The sequence below is a fragment of the Mastigoproctus giganteus genome, chromosome 6 (assembly GCF_048544385.1).
Source record: "Mastigoproctus giganteus isolate SK-2022 chromosome 6, ASM4854438v1, whole genome shotgun sequence".
NCBI lineage: Eukaryota > Metazoa > Arthropoda > Arachnida > Uropygi > Thelyphonidae > Mastigoproctus > Mastigoproctus giganteus.
The window spans coordinates 3,024,219-3,048,081 of record NC_143580.1 but is presented as its reverse complement, the minus strand read 5'-3'; the positions used below and the strand labels follow the sequence as shown (position 1 = coordinate 3,048,081).

The 23,863-nt window shown below is 35.7% G+C and overlaps 1 protein-coding gene across 2 annotated transcripts in view; it reads right to left on the bottom strand.

Annotated features, from left to right (window-relative positions):
* LOC150083805 (uncharacterized protein C05D11.1-like) overlaps window positions 1-23,863 on the bottom strand; it is a 282,398-nt gene that overhangs the window by 193,717 nt on the left and 64,818 nt on the right. For both annotated transcript variants that reach the window (XM_090375794.1, XM_090375795.1), the window contains 3 exons: window positions 23,014-23,136; window positions 8,512-8,652; window positions 2,763-2,873 (listed from right to left, as the gene is read on the bottom strand). In XM_090375794.1, the coding sequence (XP_090231920.1) occupies window positions 2,763-2,873; window positions 8,512-8,652; window positions 23,014-23,136 (375 nt within the window). The remainder of the gene's footprint in view (window positions 1-2,762; window positions 2,874-8,511; window positions 8,653-23,013; window positions 23,137-23,863) is intronic.

Sequence of the window (23,863 nt, the reverse complement as noted above, 5' to 3'; positions counted from 1 at the left end):
AGTAATGATTTTTGCTTCTTATAATAGGCATCAAAGAAAATAATAAGCCCACATTTAATTTCTCAGTGTGTTGAAAGAATTAACGTTTCAAAAAATTAGGTGTAGAATGATTATAGGTTTAAATCACGATTACTAACTGGAGAAACTTTCTCTAGCAGTCTATCTTTCATTTGGTATGGTGTAAATTTGATCTTGTAACTTCTCCCCATGTGAACTCTAAAGCTACTAAATAAAAGTAAAACAAATATCTCTCAACTATAATATATAATAATGAAAAAAAACAGTGCATATGACATTAGAATACATTTTTTTTTTTTTTTTTACAGTGCAGGTTTTCATTTCATTAAAGAACGTTTTATTTTGAAATATAATGAAATATATTTCAAAATAAAACGCTGACAAATAAGGTGTTACTCTACCAATACCATTTATACTATAGACTAAGGGTATCCAGAATTTTTAAAAAATAATAAAAACTTTCTATCTTTTTATTTTATTGTATAAAAAACTCATTCTGACATCGGGTGTTTTTAAGGTGCTATTTCTTCTATAAAAACTGTGCCCTGTAAGTATCATATTAAATTTACAAATCTCTTTAAATGAAAGTTGTTTCAGGAAATTAAATATTCTTGTAGCAGCACGGTGCACAGGTATATCAAAAATTGGAAATTGATAAAATAACTTAATTAACACTGAACACGTAATTAAAGATGAAGAAGTGGTACAGGAAGTACCACAAAACATTTGAGAATTATTCGTAATTCTTTAAGAAATTAAATGAAGATTACACTCCATGCAGGTTTAAGCATTCATTATTTCACCAATTTCCAGTGTTTCAGGAAAGTTATTGATCAACATTATTTTATTATTGAAAATTCACAAAATATGCTTTCTTTTCTCTTTCTCTTCCCCTAATCCCTATCTCATGTCACAACAGCCCTCTAAACTTGCAAAAGTTGGCATAATTTTAAATAGAAGTATTTCACATGACTTCTGTTATTTAGTTGCATATTATCATACGCAACCAAATTTTTCATATCCTCAGATAAAGAAAGAAGCAGTAATATGTCAAAAAAAACTATACATATGCATATGTAAATATTTAGGAATGTTTTAGTTGCAAATTGAAAACCTTTTGTTTTTTTTTTAATTTTTATTTAATTCTAACAATTACAGATATTTGAATAGCACATTATTTCAAGATGATTTATTTTTCAAATGATTATTATCTTTAGATTACTTCATTCAATTATCTTAACATGAATACAAATAGAACTGCCTTAATTTCGCAAAATAAAATTATCTAATAGTGATTTTTCAGTTATTTGGAAATTTACTTATTTAAAATAAAAAAAATTGCCCAGATCTGATTCAATGGTATTATATATGACTGAAACACTTGCCTGATATAACTGTTCAAAAAAAAAAAAAAAAAAAGTTTTAGCATAAAAAAGAAGGTATGCAACAAGTAAATATGTCATGTTCTGTCAAGGGGAGAAAAAAAAATACACACACACACACATATTAGGTAACAAAATTTTGCCATAACTATCATAAGTCCCATTAAAATCATCAGCAATAATAGCACAGAGATTTTGACAAGTGACCAAAATTAAAATTCTCATTTATTGTTATAATTAGGATCACATACACTGAACGTTGAAGGCCAGATTTCTTTCACTACACATTCAAGTGACTCTGCCATTGAAATTTTAATAATTTTTTAATGTTTCCCTTATTAACAAGTGCTAGATTTCATAAAAGAGCAAAATTCTGAAATAAGCACAAACACAATTCTACATTTAAAAAAAAAAAAAAAAAAGAAGAAGAGGATTCAAGAATTATACAAAGAGCTATAATTCCTAATTCCACTACAGCAAACATACTGGAAATCGCTTGCTGCAAAACTGTAGTAATGTGCATATGGATTAACATTTTAATCATTACACCTGTATGTGCAGGTTTTAGCGGTATACAAACTGGGGTTGAGAATAAAGTTGTAAACAAAATGTCAGTGAAAAGAGGAAAGTGGTGGATAAATTGTCCAAAAAACTTCCTTCAGGACAGAATAACACCCCCCAGGTCTTTTTATTTTTACATTAAATAGTTTTTATTATCTGCATATTAATTTTCTATGTTAATTTCCATTTTTTGACTAATTGGGTATTTCGAGACAAACATTCACATACTTTTTATGCTGCCTGATGTAGTTGAGTAGTCAATGCAGGCATGAAGCAATACATGAATTTGAGTTTAATGTGATTCAAGCCCATGTAACTGTAATGGCTATTGATAACAGTGTATTATATAATATTAATAAGATCATCAGTTATAAGCTCCTCTGACTTTACAACTGATGATTTTAACAATATTATACAATACACTGTTATTGATAGCCATGATTGTCGTGGAGGAGTATAACTAGAATAATAGTAGTAAGCTCAAAGGAGTCACAATAAATAAGCAAATTGAAGGGTTGCAAGCACAAAAAAAATATGCAAACCCCTGCTTCAGTTAATGGATTACGTAATTATAGCATCAGCCAAAATCAGTTTTCTGCAACAACTAATATTGTATTGCCAAAGAGAAGATTTTTAATTCTTTAAAATTTTGCCTCTATTCCTTTTGGAAGATAAGGAGGGGGAGAGGTAGATAAGCATTTCTTCACATTTTTGCAACAACTTTCTATGTGTATGTATGCATTTCTAATACCATATAAAATACACATCTCATTAAAAATAATACTCTTGTATAATACTTACATCACTACAGTAGGGATCATCAACTTCAATAAATTCTTTCTGCAATGGAGATACTGATGTTTCTGACAAATACTCAAGTAGGATATCAATAGCAATCATGTATGGAACTGACTGAAAAATACCAAAGCATACTGTATGTTATCATTTGGATGAATGCCAATTAGCAAAGTAGACAGTGCAAAGTCAACATTAAAAATTAATGTGATGTTTGGAAATAAGTGACAAATTCTCAAAGTTTTCTCTAATTGAATTTGTTTACTGAATTTCATTACTAAATAAATGGTTTGTTTGTTGAGGCTGACAGTTTGAATAAATCCAAAGGTCAGCTGAATATTTACCTGCATGAGGAGGGAAGTACCATATTTCCCCATGTATAAGACACACCTTTTTTCGAAAAATTTGGGGTCTAAAAACTGGGTGCATCTTATACAGTGGTTGTAGATTTTTTTAAATTTGCATTTCCCGCTTTTTCGCGCTTGTTGTCTTTGTGCTCATTGTTTCGCACTTGTTACCGGTATATTAGGTTATGTTTTGCCACGTTCTGCCCAGAAATGGCTCAGAAAAGATTTTCGTACAGTGCTGAATTCAAGTTAAAAGTGATCCAGTTTGCAAAAGTGAATGGAAATCGCGCTGCTGAATGTAAGTTTGGTCCTCCTCCAACTGAGAAAACAATCCGACACTGGCTACGGGAAGAAGAAACCCTACTGAAAACACCACAGCAGAAGAAGGCCATGAGAGGCAAGTCAGCAAAATGGCCTGATTTAGAGAGGGAATTGAAGATATGGATTAAAGAGCAAAGGGCAATTGGAATTCCTGTGTCCACAAAGATGAATCAGCATGAGGCAAGAAGAATTGCTGATGAAAAAAAGAAGTTACTGATTTCAAAGGAGGACACAATTGGTGCTTCAGGATCATGAAACGGAATGGACTAAGCATGCATTCACACACCAGACTTGCCCAAAAGATGCCTGAAAGCTATGAGCAGAAGGTCCTTGAATTTCATCGTTTTGTCATTCAATGTCGGAAGACACATCAGTTTGAGTTGGGACAGATCGCAAATATGGACAAAGTCCCCCTTCAATTTGATGTCCCAGTAACAGAACTGTTGATAAGAAGGGGATGAAAACTGTAACTGTGAAGACAAGTGGACATGAAAAGAGCCATTATACAGTTGTTCTAGCTTGTTGTCGACGGAACCAAGCTGCCTCCTATGCTGATTTTCAAACGCAAAACAATGCCAAAAGAAGACATTGCTCAAGGAGTGACTGTCCACGTTCATGACAAGAGTTGGATGGGTCAGGATAGGATGAAGATCTGGTTTGAGAAAGTTTGGAGCAGGAGACCAGGTGGGCTCTCACGCAAACCTGCCCTATTGGTGCTTAATCAGTTCAGGGCACACATAACAAAAAATACAAAGAAGATTGCTGCAGAGCAAAAAACAAAACTTGCCGTCATACCTGGAGGCTTGACATCCCAGCTCCAACCACTTAATGTCAGCATTAACAAACTCTTCAAAGCTGCCATGAGAGACGAATGGAACCAACGGATGAAGTCTTCTGGGGACAATTTGACACCAGCAGGAAGAGTGAAGAAACCAACTACAGGAGAAGTTTGTACCTGGGTGAAAAGATCTTGGGATAATATCAAGATTGAGATCGTTGTCAAGTCATTTAAGAAGTGTGGCATTTCAAATGTCATAGATGGAACTGAGGACGAGGCAATATATGAAGACAGTGATTCATCATCAGACACAGATGAGGACAAGCTAATGGATAGAAGTTTTGACAGTGATGAGTTGTATGAATTTTATGATGAATAAAACTTGAGTTCAATAACTTTATGCAATACATTTTTTTTTCAAATTTTGGGCCCCAAAATTAAGGTGCGTCTTATACATGGGGAAATACGGCATATAATGTGTTTTCTTATCTACTTGGTTGGGTTTTTTGCCAGTGCAGTAAAAGCCTGTGGCTTCCTTGCACTATATGGCAAATGCTATTACTAAATTATGCATTTTTTTTTTAAATTGGCACCTTTAAAGCAAGGTGCACCTTATAATCTGTTTTTAAAGGGGATTCTCATTTGACTGTCAATCCAATGCTGGTACATAATTCATTATTATTATTGGTTGTACAATGCAAAACTGATTCAAATCAAAGTTACCAACTAGTAGAGTCACAATGGAAATGCATCATACCTAATTTTTTGATATTATTGCACCCTTTTGTTGATATAAAAATTCAAATTACTGTGTCTTAAATAACATGTCATTATATACAGAAATTGAAACTTGCTTACTCTGAGTTGTTCTGATTATTATGCACACAATTTTGAATGAGAAAACTCATTTGTTAATTCTATGGCACAATAGATTTGTATTTCAATATTCCCAGATTCAATAATTGTTTAGAAAGGTAAATTTGACATGTAGAAGAATTTATTCGTAAGATATTATTCATGATCCAAAAGTGGAATATAATTAGTTGCTTTGCATTAGTCTAATGCCTCATGGGGCCACCTTTTGCCCAAAATACATGCCAAGATATGTGTGGTATGTATTTTGCCCAAAATACATACCACACACATCTTGGCATGGACTTCACAAGGTGTTGCAGGGTGTCCTGTGGTAGTGCTACCCAAGCGTTGCATAATGTGTCCAGTAATGCCCACACATTTTCAGATGGATGGTCATAGCATCGAATGTCCTTTTTCAGCAGGTCGTAATCGTGATCAATTAGATGAGCTGGGTAGCCATGGTAGGGCAGAGAATTCATTCCTGAAACAGTTAGCAACCTATTGGGTCTTTGTGGCATAGCATGTTGTCATGTTAATAGTTTTTTTTTTTTTTTTTTTTTTTAAATGAAAACCCCAAACAGGGTTTTCATTAAAAAATATGAAATTTCAACTGTCCATCTCTGATATAGTAATTAGTACAGTGCATGAGTTGAAGGAGATGGGGAAGGAGGGGATGCCAGAAACTTTGCTCTCGTGACTAAACATTGGTTTCACCACTTCAAGCCTCCAATAAGCAAAGTGGTGGTTGCACCAGTTGATGAGTCATCTACCACCGTAGTGTTAGTACTAGTTAGTAACAGTATTAGTACTAGTAGTACGATGCATGGGTTGAAGGAGAAGGGGGAGGATGGAGGCCAGAAACTCTGCTCTAGAGACTAAACATGGGTTTCACCATTTCAAGCTTCCAATAAACAAAGTGTTGATATTGCATCAGTTGATGAGTCATCTACTATCTAGTGTTAGTATTAATAAGTATTATATTATATTATTAGTGTTATTTTATATTAGTTTTAGTAGTGGTGCTAGTTAGTATTAGTAGTAACGTGCATAAGTTGAAGGAAAAAGGGGAGGGATGCCAGAAACTTTCCTCTAGAGACTAAACAAACTAAACCTCCAATAAGCAAAGTAGTGATATTCCACTGATTGATGAGAGTTATCTACCACCTAGTGATAGTATTAGTATTATATTATTAGTGGCGCCTCCATAGCCAGGTGGGCAGGAGCAGCAGTGCATAGCCACACGCTTCTTGATTAGACTGGGAGTTCGAGCCTGTGACCACCAAATATGGAGGATGCAGAAAGGTCAGGGAATGACCACCGCATATCCTTGGAGCAATATGGCCTTATCTGCTGCTGCTCCTAAAAAGTAAAACAACAACAACAATAGTGTTCTTCTTTATCATCACCATCTCATCAGTCATTTTCAATCCACTGCAGGATGAAGGCCTTTTTTTTTTTTTTTTTTTTTGTTAGTGCATTGGCTTCTGTGGACCTAATGCACCTCCCAAGGTTTTTGCACTACTCTGATCCAAGCCCGAGGCGGGATTCAAACCCATGACCTTTGGGTTGCCAGGAAGGCACTTTACCCACCCGGCTAGACTGGTCGGCCATGAAGGCCTCTCTAGCAACTTTCCAGTTCCTTCTGTTTTGTGCAATGGCCATCCATCCATTTACTGCCCACAAACTCTTCAATTTTAACTGTCCATCTCTGTTGTTGGCTTCCAGGTTTTCTTTAAGCTTCTCTTCTGAACCATTCTGTTATTTTCTTAGTCCATCTGTCATCATATCTTCAAGCTATGTGTCCTGCCCAAGTCCTTTTCAGTTCGTTAGCTTTGATAAGAACTGAAAAGATTCACTTGAGTTTGCTGCCTAATCCATGTGCTTCTCTTCTTATTCAACAGTCTGATTCCTAATAATTTGTTCCAATCTTTGCTGTGTAGTTTTCAGCTTCTCTTCCATTCTTTTGGCAAGTGCCCACATTTCACTTCCATAAGTCATGCTGGGGAGTGTACATTGGCTCATTATTTTACATTTTTTTATTTTTTCAGACAAATTGGGATATTGCTCCTCAGTATGTGACTATATATCCTGAATACTATCCATCTGAAATTTATTCTTCTCTTGACTTCCAGCCATTTATCATTATTACAGCTAACAACTTGTATATGATATATGAATCCACCGGCTAAGGTAAAGCAAGCCAACATGAGAACCACAGGAAACTTACCAGGCAAACTCATTTCCCACTGGCGCAGTTTCTACCTGCATTCTCAGTAAACAAATGGTGTGTGTTGTCGGTAGTTGCAGTAGAAGTCAGTAACAATGTATTGATTAGTTTTTTCTCATTTTTTCTCCATTTTTCCAGAACGAATTATCAGCGTTAAGCAGGGGGGTCACCTGTATTGTTTGATTACCTCATGGTTTTGAGGTTAATCTTGTGTACAGTGTTTAATTTTTGTATAGTTGTTAAGATACTTTTTTTTTTTGGCAAGGGTCTTTGGCGCGAACTTTGTTTGGTTCTTGGTGTCCCTCTCTTCTGCTGCTGCTGGTGGTTGGTAGCCAAGGTCTACCTTCCTGTGGTGGTGGTGGTTGGTAGGCTCTGGTCCACCTTCCTGTGGTGGTGGATGTGTTTCTGGCTTGATGATTCTGGGTAACCAAAGGCCAGTTCAGCACAAACATACCACATACATAATCATACAAACAACACTCAATGCACACATGTGGCCATTTCTACAGAGTCCTGTAACTTCACAGTTGTTGTTGTTGTTTGGTTTTTAGGAGCATTAGCAACTAAGGCCATATTGCTCCGGGAATATGCGGGTCATTCCCTGACCTTTCCACATCCTCCGTATTTGGTGGTCACGGGCTTGAACCTCTGTCTAATCAAGAAGCATGTGCTACACTGCTGCTCCTGCCCACCTGGCTACGGAGTTGACGAGAACTTCACAATGAAACGAAGCAGAGTTGAACTAACGTTCCAGGTGCCGCCCTACACAAATGCAAACATTACATTATATACATTCCATACATACATTGTGGAGGGGAGAAAGGAAGGGAAAGAATAATTTCAAAACATTCATAAATGCCAAAGCTATATACTTCTAATTTCAGGAACGTAAGAGGTGTCTGTTAAATAAGAAATCTGATGCGCCTGCTAATTAGTTAACAAGGAACTGAAGCTTGTAAATTTTGTAAACTTTATGAGAGATTACATTATTTTTGGCAGTCCATTACAAATTATTATATTAGCCTCTAAATACTCATAGCTTTCTTGGGTTAATAATTTTGTTTGCTTTGGCTAAACAAGTAAGATTATTAACTCAAGGATTTTTTTTTTTTTTTTAAGTACGGGCCTAGGCTAGTAGGAGCTATTCTAAGTATGAGTTTTGACTACACAAGACTCATATATCCGTAATTAGAAATAAAAAAAAAAATTCTAATGTGGGATACTTACTTTTACATTGGGTCCCCTCCATGCCACAATAACCAAGCCATGATGGTCATCATCAGATGGAAAATGAACAACTTGGTCTTTAGACTCTAAGAGATTCGGAATATGAGACTGCCAAGGGCGGTTAAAGTATGGTAGTTCTCCCTGAAAAACAAAGAATGCTCGAATAATAATAAAATTCATTTCAGGGTAGCATGTCATTTTTTTTTGGCAATCAGAGAATTTGACTACTAGGTTAAAGAGATTGTTATAAAATAAGGTCTTTTAACACATCAGTAATAACATTCCTTAAAAATACCTTATTATATTCCGTTAAAAAAGACCTTGTTATTTTAAACAGAGAGAATTATTAAGTGAATTTGAAAACACATAGTAATACATGCACAGGCACGTATTACTATGTGTTTATAATACCTTATTATAAACACATTACCCTGAATTCATATTAGTCTGAATTTTTACATGCTTAATGGTATTATGAATTTGAAAATGGAAGTGGCTATTAGCTTCATTTTGTTTATGCTCTTGTTGAAATACCACCACTTTGCTTATTGGAGGCTTGAAGTGGTGAAACCCATGTTTAGTCTCTAGAGCAAAGTTTCCGGCATCCCCCTCCCCCCATACTTCTCCTTCAACCCATGCATGGTACTAAGTACTATAGGTTTTGATACCTTTCGTGTTTGGGGTTTTCATAAAAAAAAAAAAAAAAAAAAAAAAAAAAATCTAAACAGAAATGGCATTCTAACAACATGGCACAGTTTTGGTTTTGTTAGAGTATTTTTTTTTTTTTTTTTTTTTTTTTTTTTAACTAACCTTCTAGCTACTTTTACAGAGTCACTTATAATCTAGGATGAAGAAAGTAACTTCAACATTATTTATTTGGACTTTAATAAATGATGCTAGAGCCAAGGGGGATAAATTCAATTTAAGGAGGAAGAGTTGCACACTGGATACAGAAATTTTCCAATGTTGTTAATCACTGGAACAATTTGCCTCCAGGAATATTATTCCAGTGATTAAGACTCTAAAGCATTTAGGACATAAGCCTCAAGCTATGGGAGAGTCTATACTATGTATAAATATAGTGCAAGCGCATCAGAAATACATAGCTATATCTGAATAAATCAGAATATCAGTGAAACAGCATCGTTTTAAGTTATACCTCATATTGTGAGTACCTTCACAATGGGTTGCCATGACATTGCACTACTTCGAATAAGTAACGTTTCACCTGAGGAGAAGACTAATGTTACTTATTCTCAGATGGATACCACCCAGACGGCACCATTTAAGGGCTATTTGGCCCTTTGGTGGGTGCATAGGTACCCGAGTAATGCAATGATGGCAAAACAGTTATGAAGTATTTGCCATCATTGCATCACCCGGGTACCTACGCACCCAAGAAGGGCCAAATAGTCCTGAAACGGTGCCTTCTGGTGGTATCTATCTGAGAATAAGTAACATTGGTCTTCTCCTCAGGTGAAACGTTACTTATTCAAAGTAGTGCAATATCATGGCAACCCGTTGTGAGGGTACTCACAATATGAGATAACTTAAAACGATGCCATTTCACTAATATTCTGATTTATTTAGATATAGCTATGTATTTCTGATGTGCTTGCACTATATTTATACATAGTCCAGTGATTAATTAACGGTTGAGGTCAACAGCTTGAGAAAATTATCAGAATAAGTTCTGCCTGTGAGAAGTTTTTCTTCTTTCTTTTCCCCTGCAGCAAAGCCTAGATTCCTTGCAACCTAATACCTCAAGTTATCTATATAAATAAATTTATCTGTTTCTAATGTTCTGGCATTACTTTTGGTCCCTGAGAAGGTATGAGGCCCAATTCTGATTCATAATACTCAGCCTGTCCTCCCCTACAGAAATCTGTATACACTCAATGATCACTGAATTATGAATTCCCCCATCGATAACAGACTATGCCACATAGCTCGCAGTATAAAAAGTCAAACAGCTTTATATGCTAGAGCAGTGGCAATTTGCATTTGGTCATGCAAATCAAATTGATAAGGTAGCAGTTAAGGAAAATAGTCAAAATATCATGGCATTTCTAAAGGGCATGACTGTGGGAACTTGTGCATCAAGTACTTCCATGTAAGAAACAACATATCTTATTGGTTATTCACAGCTTACTGTGGTTAAGGTGTACAAAGAATGGTGTCAAATGGGTCAAACCACCTCCTGCTGACAGTAAAGGACTACATAAGGTGGATGCTTGTGTTTAGCAAAGGGTGCAGAGTGTTGTATCGGCTCAGGCAGGTCACTTTTTGTGGCAGCTGATTGTAATACAATATGGTTAATACAAGAATATATAACCTAACAATTAGATAGTATGAATCAGAGCTGTAATACTCAATATGTTCTACGTTGATAATAATATTAGTAAATTAATAAGAGGAGTTTACCTCAATATAGTACGTGGAACACTTCCGTATGATACCCTCCAGAAATTAAAACGGAAAAAACGAAAAAATCGACAACTTACCGGTACATTAAAGTAAAATATAAATAATTAAAGTAAAATATAAATAATTAAATAATTAATTTAACACAATTCAAAATCAATTCGCAGTATAAAAAGTCAAACAGCTTTATATGCTAGAGCAGTGGCAATTTGCATTTGGTCATGCAAATCAAATTGATAAGGTAGCAGTTAAGGAAAATAGTCAAAATATCATGGCATTTCTAAAGGGCATGACTGTGGGAACTTGTGCATCAAGTACTTCCATGTAAGAAACAACATATCTTATTGGTTATTCACAGCTTACTGTGGTTAAGGTGTACAAAGAATGGTGTCAAATGGGTCAAACCACCTCCTGCTGACAGTAAAGGACTACATAAGGTGGATGCTTGTGTTGAGCAAAGGGTGCAGAGTGTTGTATCGGCTCAGGCAGGTCACTTTTTGTGGCAGCTGATTGTAATACAATATGGTTAATACAAGAATATATAACCTAACAATTAGATAGTATGAATCAGAGCTGTAATACTCAATATGTTCTACGTTGATAATAATATTAGTAAATTAATAAGAGGAGTTTACCTCAATATAGTACGTGGAACACTTCCGTATGATACCCTCCAGAAATTAAAACGGAAAAAACGAAAAAATCGACAACTTACCGGTACATTAAAGTAAAATATAAATAATTAAAGTAAAATATAAATAATTAAATAATTAATTTAACACAATTCAAAATCAATTCGCAGTATAAAAAGTCAAACAGCTTTATATGCTAGAGCAGTGGCAATTTGCATTTGGTCATGCAAATCAAATTGATAAGGTAGCAGTTAAGGAACATAGTCAAAATATCATGGCATTTCTAAAGGGCATGACTGTGGGAACTTGTGCATCAAGTACTTCCATGTAAGAAACAACATATCTTATTGGTTATTCACAGCTTACTGTGGTTAAGGTGTACAAAGAATGGTGTCAAATGGGTTTTCAAATGGTGTCAGATGGGTGTCAAATTGATTTTGAATTGTGTTAAATTGATTATTTAATTATTTATATTTTACTTTAATTATTTATATTTTACTTTAATGTACCGGTAAGTTGTCGATTTTTTCGTTTTTTCCGTTTTAATTTCTGGAGGGTATCATATGGAAGTGTTCCACGTACTATATTGAGGTAAACTCCTCTTATTAATTTACTAATAACCTAACAATAAAGCTCACACTCAGACGTATGGGATTCAACAACAGGTGACCCAAGAAATACCCTCTCCTCACCACTGATCATCATCGACGGTGAATGCTGTAGTGTCAACAACACACTGGTTGGACAAAGGAGGACTGGAAACATGTGCTTTTCGATGAGTTCAAATACCTGGTGCAACACTTTGATGGATGCCTTCGTGTGTGGAACAAGCAACATGAGAGTTCATGGACCCATTGTGAATGGTGCACACTATCTAGGCAGGTGGTTATTTAATATTGGATATGTTTTACTGAAAACAAAATAGGACCTCCTGGTGCTAGATCAACTCTGAAAAGTTTTTAAAACTCTTCACTGGAAGTATAATTTTCATCATGTCAATTACTGAGGTTAGGGCTAGATGTTTATCAAACTCTAACATGGAGTTAAATGATTTTGCAATAACTGAGAGCAGAGTGGAGGAGAAACTGTTGAAGTTAAACATAAGAAAGGCACCTGGAGTGGATGGGATCTATCCAGTTATATTAAAGGAGGCAGCAAAGGAAGTAGGCAAACTTTTAGCCATAATTATGAGAGCATCCTTGGACTTGGAGGAAGTCCCCACAGAGTGCAGATGTGCAAATTGCAAATGTATCTCCAATTCACAAAGGGGGAATCAAAGAGTGACACAAGTAATTATAGACATGTTAGTTTGACTTCTGTTCAGGGAAAATAATGGAGTCACTGGTTAAAGAAGCACTACAGGATCATTTAGACAAGACTGCAGCAATAATTCAGACACAGCATGGGTTTGTCAAGGGGAAGTCTTGTCTGACCAATTTGATTGGATATTATGATGTGGTCACACTTGGATTTCAGGAAAGCTTTTGATACTGCTGCACATGGAAGATTACTGTACAAATTGGAGCAGTGTGGCATTAAGGGCAAGTTGCTACAATGGATAAAAGGATGGTTGAGTGGGAGAAGACAGAGTGCTGATCAATGGGTACTCCTCTACGTGGACTAATGTTATTAGTGGTGTCCCTCAGGGTTTGGTGTTGGGTCCATTGTTGTTTTGTATATTTATCAATGATATTGATGAAGGTATATCAAGCTTAATATCAAAGTTTGTAGACGATACAAAGGCAGGGTTGTTAATAATATTAGTATTAGCAATGGCCATATGGTGCACCAGCAAAAAAAAAATAATAAAATAAAATGATAAGAATAAAATAATAATAATAAGAAAAAAATAATAATAATAATTAATCAATAAGAGAAAAGGAAATGGACAACCTAAGTGTTTCCCTCCTCCCATAGGTAATTATCCAGCTGACATTTGAATTTCCCCAAACTGTAAGCCTCTACCACCCATGTAGGCAACTTATTCCACTGATTTATAACTCGCTGGTTAAAATAAAACTTCCTGTAATCCAGTCTAAACATCTCCCCCCCATAACTTAAATTATAGCCCCTTGGTCTAGAATCATTTATAACAGTGAAAATTTCATCCTCATTCATTTTGCTTATTCCTCTCAGAGCCTAAACCACTTCAATCAAGTCTCCTCTAAGGTGCCTAGTTTCCAAACTCTGCAACCCACATATTTGAAGTCTTTCCTCATATGGATGCCCTTTTGCCAATCTCACCAGGCGAGTTACCCATCTTTGGACTCTTTCAAGAAGAAGAAGGTCTTTCTTTGGATGCGGTCTCCATACCTAAACACAGTTTTCCAAGCGTGGTCGGACAATAGCCTTATATAATGGGATTATGACAACCTTATCTCTACTAGCAATTGTTCAATTCATCATCGATAGGACACATTGGGCCTTCCTTGCAATCTGTCTACAATGCTCAGATAACTTAAAGTCTGACCATATCGTAACACTCAAGTCCTTTTCCTCCACTATGGCTTTAGTTCAACTCTGCCAAATATATAAATTATTTTGGGGTTACTGTTCCCCAGGTGCAATACCTTACACTTTGCTGGATTAAAGCATAGCTGCCATTTTTCTGACCATCCCTGAAGTCTATTTAGGTCATTCTAAAGAAGTTCTGCTAGCCGGCAATCATTAACTACTCTACCAATCTTTACATCTGCAAATTTAGACATTACGCCTTCTATCCCTTCATCGATATAATTTATGAAAATCAAAACAACAGTAATCCTAATACTGATTCTTGGGGAACCCCACTTCTTACATCAACCCAATCTGAGGAATAACCATTTATCACAACCCTCTGCCTCCTGCCCTGTAGCCATCCAGCTATCCATTTAAGGATTTTCCCTACAATTCCAACCTGTTCCAGCTTATAAAGTAACCGCTCATGTGGGACTGAGTCAAATGCTTTGCTGAAATCCAAATAAACAATGTCGAAATTATTCCCAAATTCCAACTCTTGAGTGACCCTGTCAAAATAGCAAACCACATTAGTTCAACATGATTTTCCCTTTACAAAACCAAGCTGAGTATCCTTCAGAATTCCATTTCTATCAAAAGGATCCTGAATTCCAACTTTGATTGTCTCCATGATTTTCCCTACTACTGAAGTTAGACTAACAGGCCGGTAATTTATTACCGGCATGTTAGTCTATCCAATATGGCCCCCTATGTATTGGAGACACATTGGCACTTTTCTGATCCAACGGAATCACTCCTGAGTCCAGTGATGCTCGCATAATTAGCCTCAATGGTTGAATGCACTCACTTGCCACCTCCCTTAAGATTATAGGGTAGGTAGGGTACTGGTCAGTAGGCTCTAAAGTTTTTTTTATTAAATAAACATATGAAATTTCAACATCATTAATTACATCATTAATAACAGTAATGATAGTATACATTAGTATTAGCAAGGGCACATGATGCAAGAAAGCAAGCTTATAAAGCATCAGCCAAAAAAAACACACCCCCTACTCATTTCACTCATCTTCTACAACAACAGATATTAAAAAGTTTGTTCCAACAATCAACCACCTGAAGTTTGCCTTTAGCCAGCTATCAAGCTGGCTAAAGGCAAACTTCTTCTGTACATCTATCGTACAACTTTCTTTCCTCAATTTGAATTTATACCTTCTCAGGCGATTATTCTGAGCAAGAGGAAGAATCCCATCAGCATTGACCATGCTCAAACCATTCAAGGCTTTATACAACTCAATTAGATCACATCGCAAGTGCCTAGTCTCCAGACACTGTAATTTGCAAAACCTAAGCCTTTCTTCGCAAGAGCAACCCTTTGTTCCATTCACTTATCTTGTTGCCCTTCTCTGTACTCATTCCAACAGCTCTACATCATTCCTAAAATGAGGCCTCCAGACCTGTATACAGTACTCAAGGTGTGGCCTGACCATTGCCTTATACAAGGGGATAATCACCTCCTTATCTCTGCTAGAAAAATTCCTGTATACCATTGACAAGACACCATGGGCTACTCTTTCAGACCATCTGCACTGTTCAGAAAACTTCATATCTGCCTGCCCAATTACCTCCAGGTCCTTTTCACTGTCTACCTCTGCCAATGTAGTACCGCACAGTTCATACCTTACTCTGGGGTTACTGCTTCCCATATGCAGTACTTTATACATTTGTCACTGTTAAACTTCAGTTGCCACCTCTCAGCCCATCTACTCAACTTGTCTAGATCTTGTTGCAGCAGTGTACTGTCATTAACAACCTTGCTGTACCAGCATCTGGAAAAGTTGGGTACATGGGCTGAGAAGTGGCAAATGAAGTTTAACATTGACAAATGAAAAGTACTGCATATGGGTACAGTATGCATTAGCAAGGGTACATGATGCAAGAAAGCAAGCTTATATAGCATCAGCCAAATATATAGTGCACACACGCACCCCTTCTCATCCACCCGCTCCAAATGTTTGTCTAGTTCTGCCTTGAATCTGTTTAAGCTATCAACTTCTATGACAGATGGAAATTTGTTCCAGCAATCAACCACCTGTTGGCTAAAGGCAAACTTCAGCACATCTATCCTGATACAACTTCCTTTCCTCAATTTGAATTTATGCCCTCTCAGGCGATTATTCTGTACAAGAGGAAGAATCCCATCAGAATTGAGCATGCTCAAACCATTCAAGGTAGCACTAACCCCAGAGAAATGTACCAACTACGTGGTGTTACACTCAGGAAAGTGGAGAATGAAAGAGATCTTGGAGTAATTGTGCAGTCAGATATGAAGTTTTCTGAGCAGTGCAGACAAGCTGCCAGAGTAGGTCATGGGGTCTTGTCAATGATATACAGGAATTTTGTGAGCAGGGATAAGGAGGGGATTTTCCCCTTGTATAAGGCAATGGTCAGGCCACACCTTGTATACTGCGTATAGGTCTGGAAGCCTCATTTTAGGAAGGATGTAAAGTTGCTAGAACGAGTACACAGAAGGGCAACAAGACTGTTGAAGGGAACAAAGGGGTGCTCTCATGAAGAAAGGCTTAAGTTCTGCAAAAATGCAGCTTCTGGAGACTATCCACCTGCGAGGCGATCTGATTGAGGCGCATAAGGTCTTGAATGCATTGAGCAGGATTAATGCTGATGGGATTCTTCCTCTTGCTCAGATTACAAATTGAGGGGGCATAGATTCAGACTGGGGAAAGACAGTTGTAGAATAGATGTGCAGATGTTTGCCTTTAACCAGTGGGTTTAGCCAGTTGCCTTTAGCCAGTGATTGCTGGAACAAACTTCCATCTGTTGTTGTGGAAGTTGATATCTTAAATAAATTCAAGGGAGAACTAGACAAACATTTGGAAAGAATGGATCAGTGAAATGGGAAGGGTTTTTTTTTTTTTTTTTTTTTCTCTTTGGCTGATGCTGTACAAGCTTGCTTTCTTGCATCATGTGCCTCTACTAATGATAATGCTAATACTGGAAGAACAAGTTATTAAAATGACTTCACCATGGGAAAAAGTATTGCATCATCCAGTTTTTAAGATAAATTCCTTGACTAATATCAGACACAATATGGCCTTAGTAGCCCTAGTGCCATTAAACAACATATCAACCAACCAACCTTGACTAATGTGCCTTTCACATGCTACATAAAAGGATCCCTACAACTTAAGTCAATTTACAATTGGTAAGCAGTTTGACATTAAGCAAAAAAAGTCTGCATCTGTAAAGAAGAGTCTGAATTACCTTCCTCCATTCTATGCTATTAATGAAACAGTGCAATGTGCAAAATAAATCTTCAAATAAAGGTGAAAAAGATTCACTTAAAGATGTAGATGTGAGTAGAATATACCTCAAACAGTCTGGCATATCACAAGGCTGCATTTACCTTTGAAATGCTGACAATCTACAGTTAATATATTCATTAAAACTGAACAACAAACACAAGCAATAAGAGTTTTGCAAGTAGCAGAGCTTGTTTTTGGTGATGAAACCTGAGTGCTGAAACCTGTAGCCTTTATGGCAGCCTCTAATTCCTGTGGAGCACTCTCTACCAGGCTGCCCTAGGAAAGTTGCTACAGTTTTTGTAAATATCCTCTGATATTTTTCACAATTTGGGCTTCAGAAAATGGCAACCAGCTTAGCTTTGTTTTTTGGGCAGCCTCTTCTCATACACACCTAACAATTTAATACATCCTAGAGAGAAACATCATACATCTTAGCAGAAGCAATGATGTCTATCGGCAATCTTCAGAATCAGTCACGTTGGGATAATTAATTACTAAGAAACTGTAATATTTACAACACAGTATGTAAATTATTAATAAGAAATATTATGCGCTATACCTCTTAGATAATCAACAATATCACCCTCTTCGTCGTATGCACTAACAAGCCTTTTAATTCGTAAATTACAATTGCGATACTTTTTTTTTTTGTCGCCCGGTTCACTTCCACTTAAGTTAAAGGAATTAAGTAGGTACTTACCTAATTCCAATTTTGGAAAATAACAGGCAATTAAATTACAGCACCTGCAATGTATTTCTAGGAAATGTATACCTAGCATATAACTTCCATTTTTAACTGCACTTAATTTTTAAATAACACCTATAGAAAAGCCATATTTTCAATTTAAAATGACCAATAAATTTATATAAATTATATATATTGCCTGGCAATAAAATATGCTAGTGATCACTTGTAGGCTATAAATTGTTTATAAACTTAAATTTTCTTAAACTTTTGGCGATAAACTTTCCTCGACTAAGTCTAGGGAAGTTTATCGCCCGCAATTCACCGCCAGCAATTAATCGCTAGCAGTTTACCACCGCAGCAGTTTATCGCATAAACAATTTATAGCCTACAAATATCGCCAGGCAATACATATAATTTATATAAATTTATTTTTAACTTAAGTAGCATGTTTTAGGGAAGTGGGGGTTGGGCGTGCCGATTAGGGAGGTACTTATATATTTATAATCTCTTACAATCACAACATTTTCTTATTTTGAGTTTATTTTTCATCCTTTTGAGTTTGTGAACGCATCATGTCGGTGGAATTTTTGAAATCAGAAAGAGGAAAACCGAAATTGTGCTTTAGTGGGCATTTGTTTCATAAAGACAGGCAAAATGAAACAAAAATTCATTGGAAGTGTCAAAATTACCAAAAAACCAAATGTGCCGCTCGAGTTACTACGATAAATAACACCATCGTTAAAACATGGAAGGAGCACAATCATTGTGGAGATGCAGGAGTTGAGGCAGCACAGCTTCTTGATACCATTCGAACTTATGCAGAAACAACAAATAATATGCCTCATAGTATTATTTCAAATGTTTCGAGAATCTGTAGCCAAGCAGCAGCCCCTAAGCTTCCAAGTTTAGATACAATGAAACGAACGATCCGAAATATAAGAAATCGAAATTTTGATGGCCCAGTTCTTCCAATGCATCGTAGAGACAGTTTTTCCAGAAGAATATAAAACATCATGCAATGGAGAATTGTTTCTACAATTTGATTCTGGACCTGAGGACAATCGTATGTTAATTTTCAGTATGAAAAGAAATTTGCAGTTGTTAGCGCGAAGTGAACACACTGGTATGCCGATGGGACTTTCAAAACTGTTCCCTTACTTTTTTTTTTAATCAGCTGTATACAGTACATGGATTCAAGGACAAAATATCGCTTCCATTAGTTTATGCATTATTGCCTAACAAGTCTGAGGAAACATGTATCTCTACTACAGTAGCTGAAAGTATTGGAACCAGCTATGTCCCCGCAATCAATAACTACAGATTTTGAGACAGCGATGATGAATGCTTGCAGAAGAGTTTTTCCTGACACTTCGCAACGGGGTTGTTTTTTCCACTTTTCACAATGTATTTTTCGTTCCATTCAGAATAATGGATTGAAACAACGTTATGAAACTGATGCTAATTTTGCTTTAAATATGCGAATTTTGGCAGCAATTGCATTTGTGCCCACTCCAATTGTGACGGTCATTTTTGAACAATTGTGTAAAAATGGTGTTTTTCCTCTAGAATCGCAAGAAGTTGTTGATTATTTTGAGGATACATGGATTGGATGCCCAACCAGACGACACCTTCGTTGACCACCAAAGTATTCCCATGAAATGTGGAACGTACGCCACCTTGTTCTAGAAGGATTACCAAGAATGAATAATTCTGTTGAAGGGTGGCATAGAGGATTTGAGGAACAAGTCGCTGCTTATCATCCCAACATTTGGAAATTTATCGATGGCATTAAAAAAGAACAAAGTATTAATGAAATGTGCATTGAACAATATTTAAGTGGAAGTGATATGGGCAACAAAAAAAAAGAAGTATCATGATTGTGATGAACGAATTAAAAGGCTTGTTAGTGCATATGATGAACGGGGTGATATTGTTGATTATCTATATTATGGTGCATAATATTTCTTATTAATAATTTACATACTGTGTTGTAAATATTACAGTTTCTTAGTAATTAATTATCGCAACATGACTGATTCTGAAGATTGCATAAACATTCATTTTGAATTTTTGCAGTGTACTATGACATACCTAATGTTATGATTAGTTTATTTTAAAATTAACCAATTTTTTATATTGTTCAAATAATGGATTTTTTGACTATTTTTGTGATAACTATTAAAATACATAATCTACCTATTGAATTACATATTTCCATACAAGCGTTTTTTTTTTTTTATTTCCATACTATTCCCTCACAGTTCATAGAATTCCAAAAAAATATGCTAATCATAGATTAAGGCAGAAACTTAAATAAAAAATAACTTTTTATGATTTGACCAAGCACATCTCATTGCTTCTAGACGGTAAAACGCGATAAACTGACGCGGTGGTAAATTGCTGGCGATCAATTTTCCGGACCCTTGTCAAGTCACCTTGAATGTGAAAATTTTCTTATCTGGCTAAAATCAGTGGTATTATCCTACATCATGCATCTATTCTGTAAATTGTGTATGTAAATAACATATATTAAATGATCATATATGTAACTATAATCAAAATCTAATTGAAATACTAGAAAGAAAAAAAAAGTACAGTAGCCTGATGCAGAATGCAACCTCGTTACAGCTCCAGGAACATATTAAATCACATAATTAAAGAAATACCTATCTCATTGCGCTACTCTAGGAATTTAAGGGATCGAATGGGTAGATTCACTGCACATTCTGTTCTGGTAAAGTTAACAGAGATATACTTCTGTCATCATTAAAATACTAAAAGTGAACTGGAGATTGAGAAGATTATAAACATATTTATATACGCTATACTGCCAAAAGTACCTAGACACGTACATATTTCAGAAAACCTTTCATTGATATATTTAATGTGTTGGCCCATTCCTTCTGGCCTTAACACACTGTATCCTCATTGTTAGACTATCAAGAGTTGATAAAAGGAAGGCTGTATTTTAATCTATTACTCCTTCAATACAACAGTCAATTCATCTATTGATCATGGGCGTGTTGGCATAGTCTGAACCTTACCCAGTTCATGCCAATGGTGTTCAATGGGAGTATAATCAGGGCTCTGGGCCCAGAAGTTTTTCCTTCAAACCAAGTCACTATTTAGGCTGTCAAATATGACACAATGCATGCCGTTCACTTTTCCAGGAATGAAGGGACCAACGGTCCAAACTACAAGAAACAATTCCATTTCAAACTTCACAGTTGGTATAACACATTCTAATAAAATCCCACATGACAATCACGAAGAGGAAGGTCAAGAATGACATTCGAGTTACGGTTATTGGTGAGTCAGTCCCCAAAGTCTCATCTCATACTGACCTGGGACTAACATGGATGAAGACTTAAATTTCAAGGAACACTTCCTAAAGGCAAAGAAGACCTATGCTGCTTTCTGGGCTTTCCACCAGGAGCTCTCAGGCTGTCACAACACCAGACTGATTGGACAATACATTAATAGATGTCTCACACCCATACCACTATATGCCTCAGAAATCTGGTCCTCTGTATCTACCTCTCGATTTAATAAATTTCTATCAATGGAGTATTGGATTTTGCGGTGGCTGAACCGTCTGGGAGGGAACCCCTTCACCATCTCGAAATCCATACTCCTAGTCAACCTAGGCATGATCTCCTGGAAGCTCATTGTCCTCAAAAAAAAAAATCTGTCAATGCTTACCAAGCTGCTAACTCACCATATTGATGCCCCATCAATAGGAGATATCGTTGCACTGAAAAGAGGAAGAAATAAAAGCCATCACCCACTTAGGATGAAGGTATCAAACCTGGACTCCCCAAAAGGAATGCTCCCATGTAACACAATTGAACACTTCAACACCTTCTCCATTGATCCGGTAAAGTTTGAAGTCAATAAAACCTACAGAAGTCAAATTATAGACCAAATCTGGACTAAATCACTAGGATTGCTGTGAAAATTGAGTAGTTTTTATTAGAAATTTGATGATATGAACAATTAAATGCAATAATGTAATGAATATAAATAAATCTGCATGTTAGTTGCTGATTAAGAAGTCAACCTATGTATTTAACTCTTCAATTAAGTGAATACAATTAAGCAAATGTATATATCTATTTAATAGTTATCATTATACAATAATTATATTGTAAAGATCTGAAAATTTGTACAAAAGTGTATAATGTATATTTTAAAATTTCCTAGCCCACTTGCTGTCCAGGGGGTGAACCTTGTGTTAATAAACTGATAGTAAGTAAAGTAAGTAATACTCTCCATACATATGCCAGAACCAAACACAAGCCCTACAAAAGTCAACACAGATACAATATTGCATATTACATATGATTCCGCTGATTGACATTATTTTGAGAACCGATCTACATACGCCTTTTTTTGAGCATTGTAGTCTCTTTTCATAATTTTTTTTTTTGCTAACAATGTTTTCTGACTGTAACAGCTTGTTTGTTTGTTATTTGGTTTTTAGGAGCATGAGCAACTAAGGCCATATTACTCCGGGATATGCGGTGGTCATTCCCTGACCTTTCCGCATCCTCCGTATTTGGTGGTGACGGGTGTAACAGCACCACAACATATCCATATGGTGATCAGGTCAGTCATTGTTGACCTATGATGTTGCCATTTCCTGCAATGGCATGAACATTTGTTGACTGCTAATATGGCTCAATGCTGTGACTTATGTACTGTATTTCATTGGTCTGTTTACTCTTAACATGAGCATACTGACAAGTGGATGGTGGGTGCAGTTCAATGTCTATGTCTGGATTCCTTTTGGCAATACAATATATACATATAAAAATTATATCAACTAAGAAAAACCCAATTTGACGATTTGACGATTTTCATTTCTAATGATGGAAAAGTAAAATTGGAATTACTAATTTCTGCCAATATTTCTATTAAAATATTAATTTAATTAAAATAAATTAACATGCCAATCTTATAGCATAATTAAAACATTCACCTTTGATATTATTTTTTCTTCCACAGGAAGGAGGACTTCAAAAACTTTTTCTACTGGCACTTGACCTGTAATAATCACACACAAGTTTTCAGGCCTATAGAAATTCTTATGGTAATTGCGAATCTGTAGAAAGAGAGAATAAAAAAACAAACAAAAAAAATTAATAAATAAATATATATAGTAACAAAATTCGTTAGATGCTTACAAAATTAATACTTCCTTCAATTAAAATTTTATAAACAGATAATAAGCAGTTATTCTTCATATAACCACAAATTTATGCAGAGTTACATTACCAGATTAAAAAAAAGAGTTAAATTTACTTTTCAGAGTATATGTAATGTGTCCACTAATGTCTTGCATTTGTAATAATGTTGTTTTTAAGAGTTCATTTCCAGATTGCAAAATCAAGCTTGTGCAGCTAACACATCTTCAGGTTTTGATATTTACAAACAAATGGTGAATAGCTATTAACTGGTGAGAATATTGCAGTGCTTTTCTAACTCATTCTAGTGATCCAATATTGTTTCATTCTTTTCTCTTATTCTAATTTACATTTGAATTTTCTTTTCTTTTTGTTCTTTCTTTACTTGATTTTTCCTCCATCCCTCAGTTTTAACCCAGGAGCACACATTTGGGTAAAAATTACCCAATAAATCTTGAAAACAATACAACATTGAAACATGTGCACACATAGACTTATCTACTCTTCAGTCAGTACCTTTCACGAACATATCCAACTTTGACATACTGAGTGGGGGTCTTGAGTTTCCCTGAGAACTTCCATGTAAACATGTTTGTTTAGGTAGTGGGTAAAATTTGTGTTCAAATCTGTAATACACAAATTTTT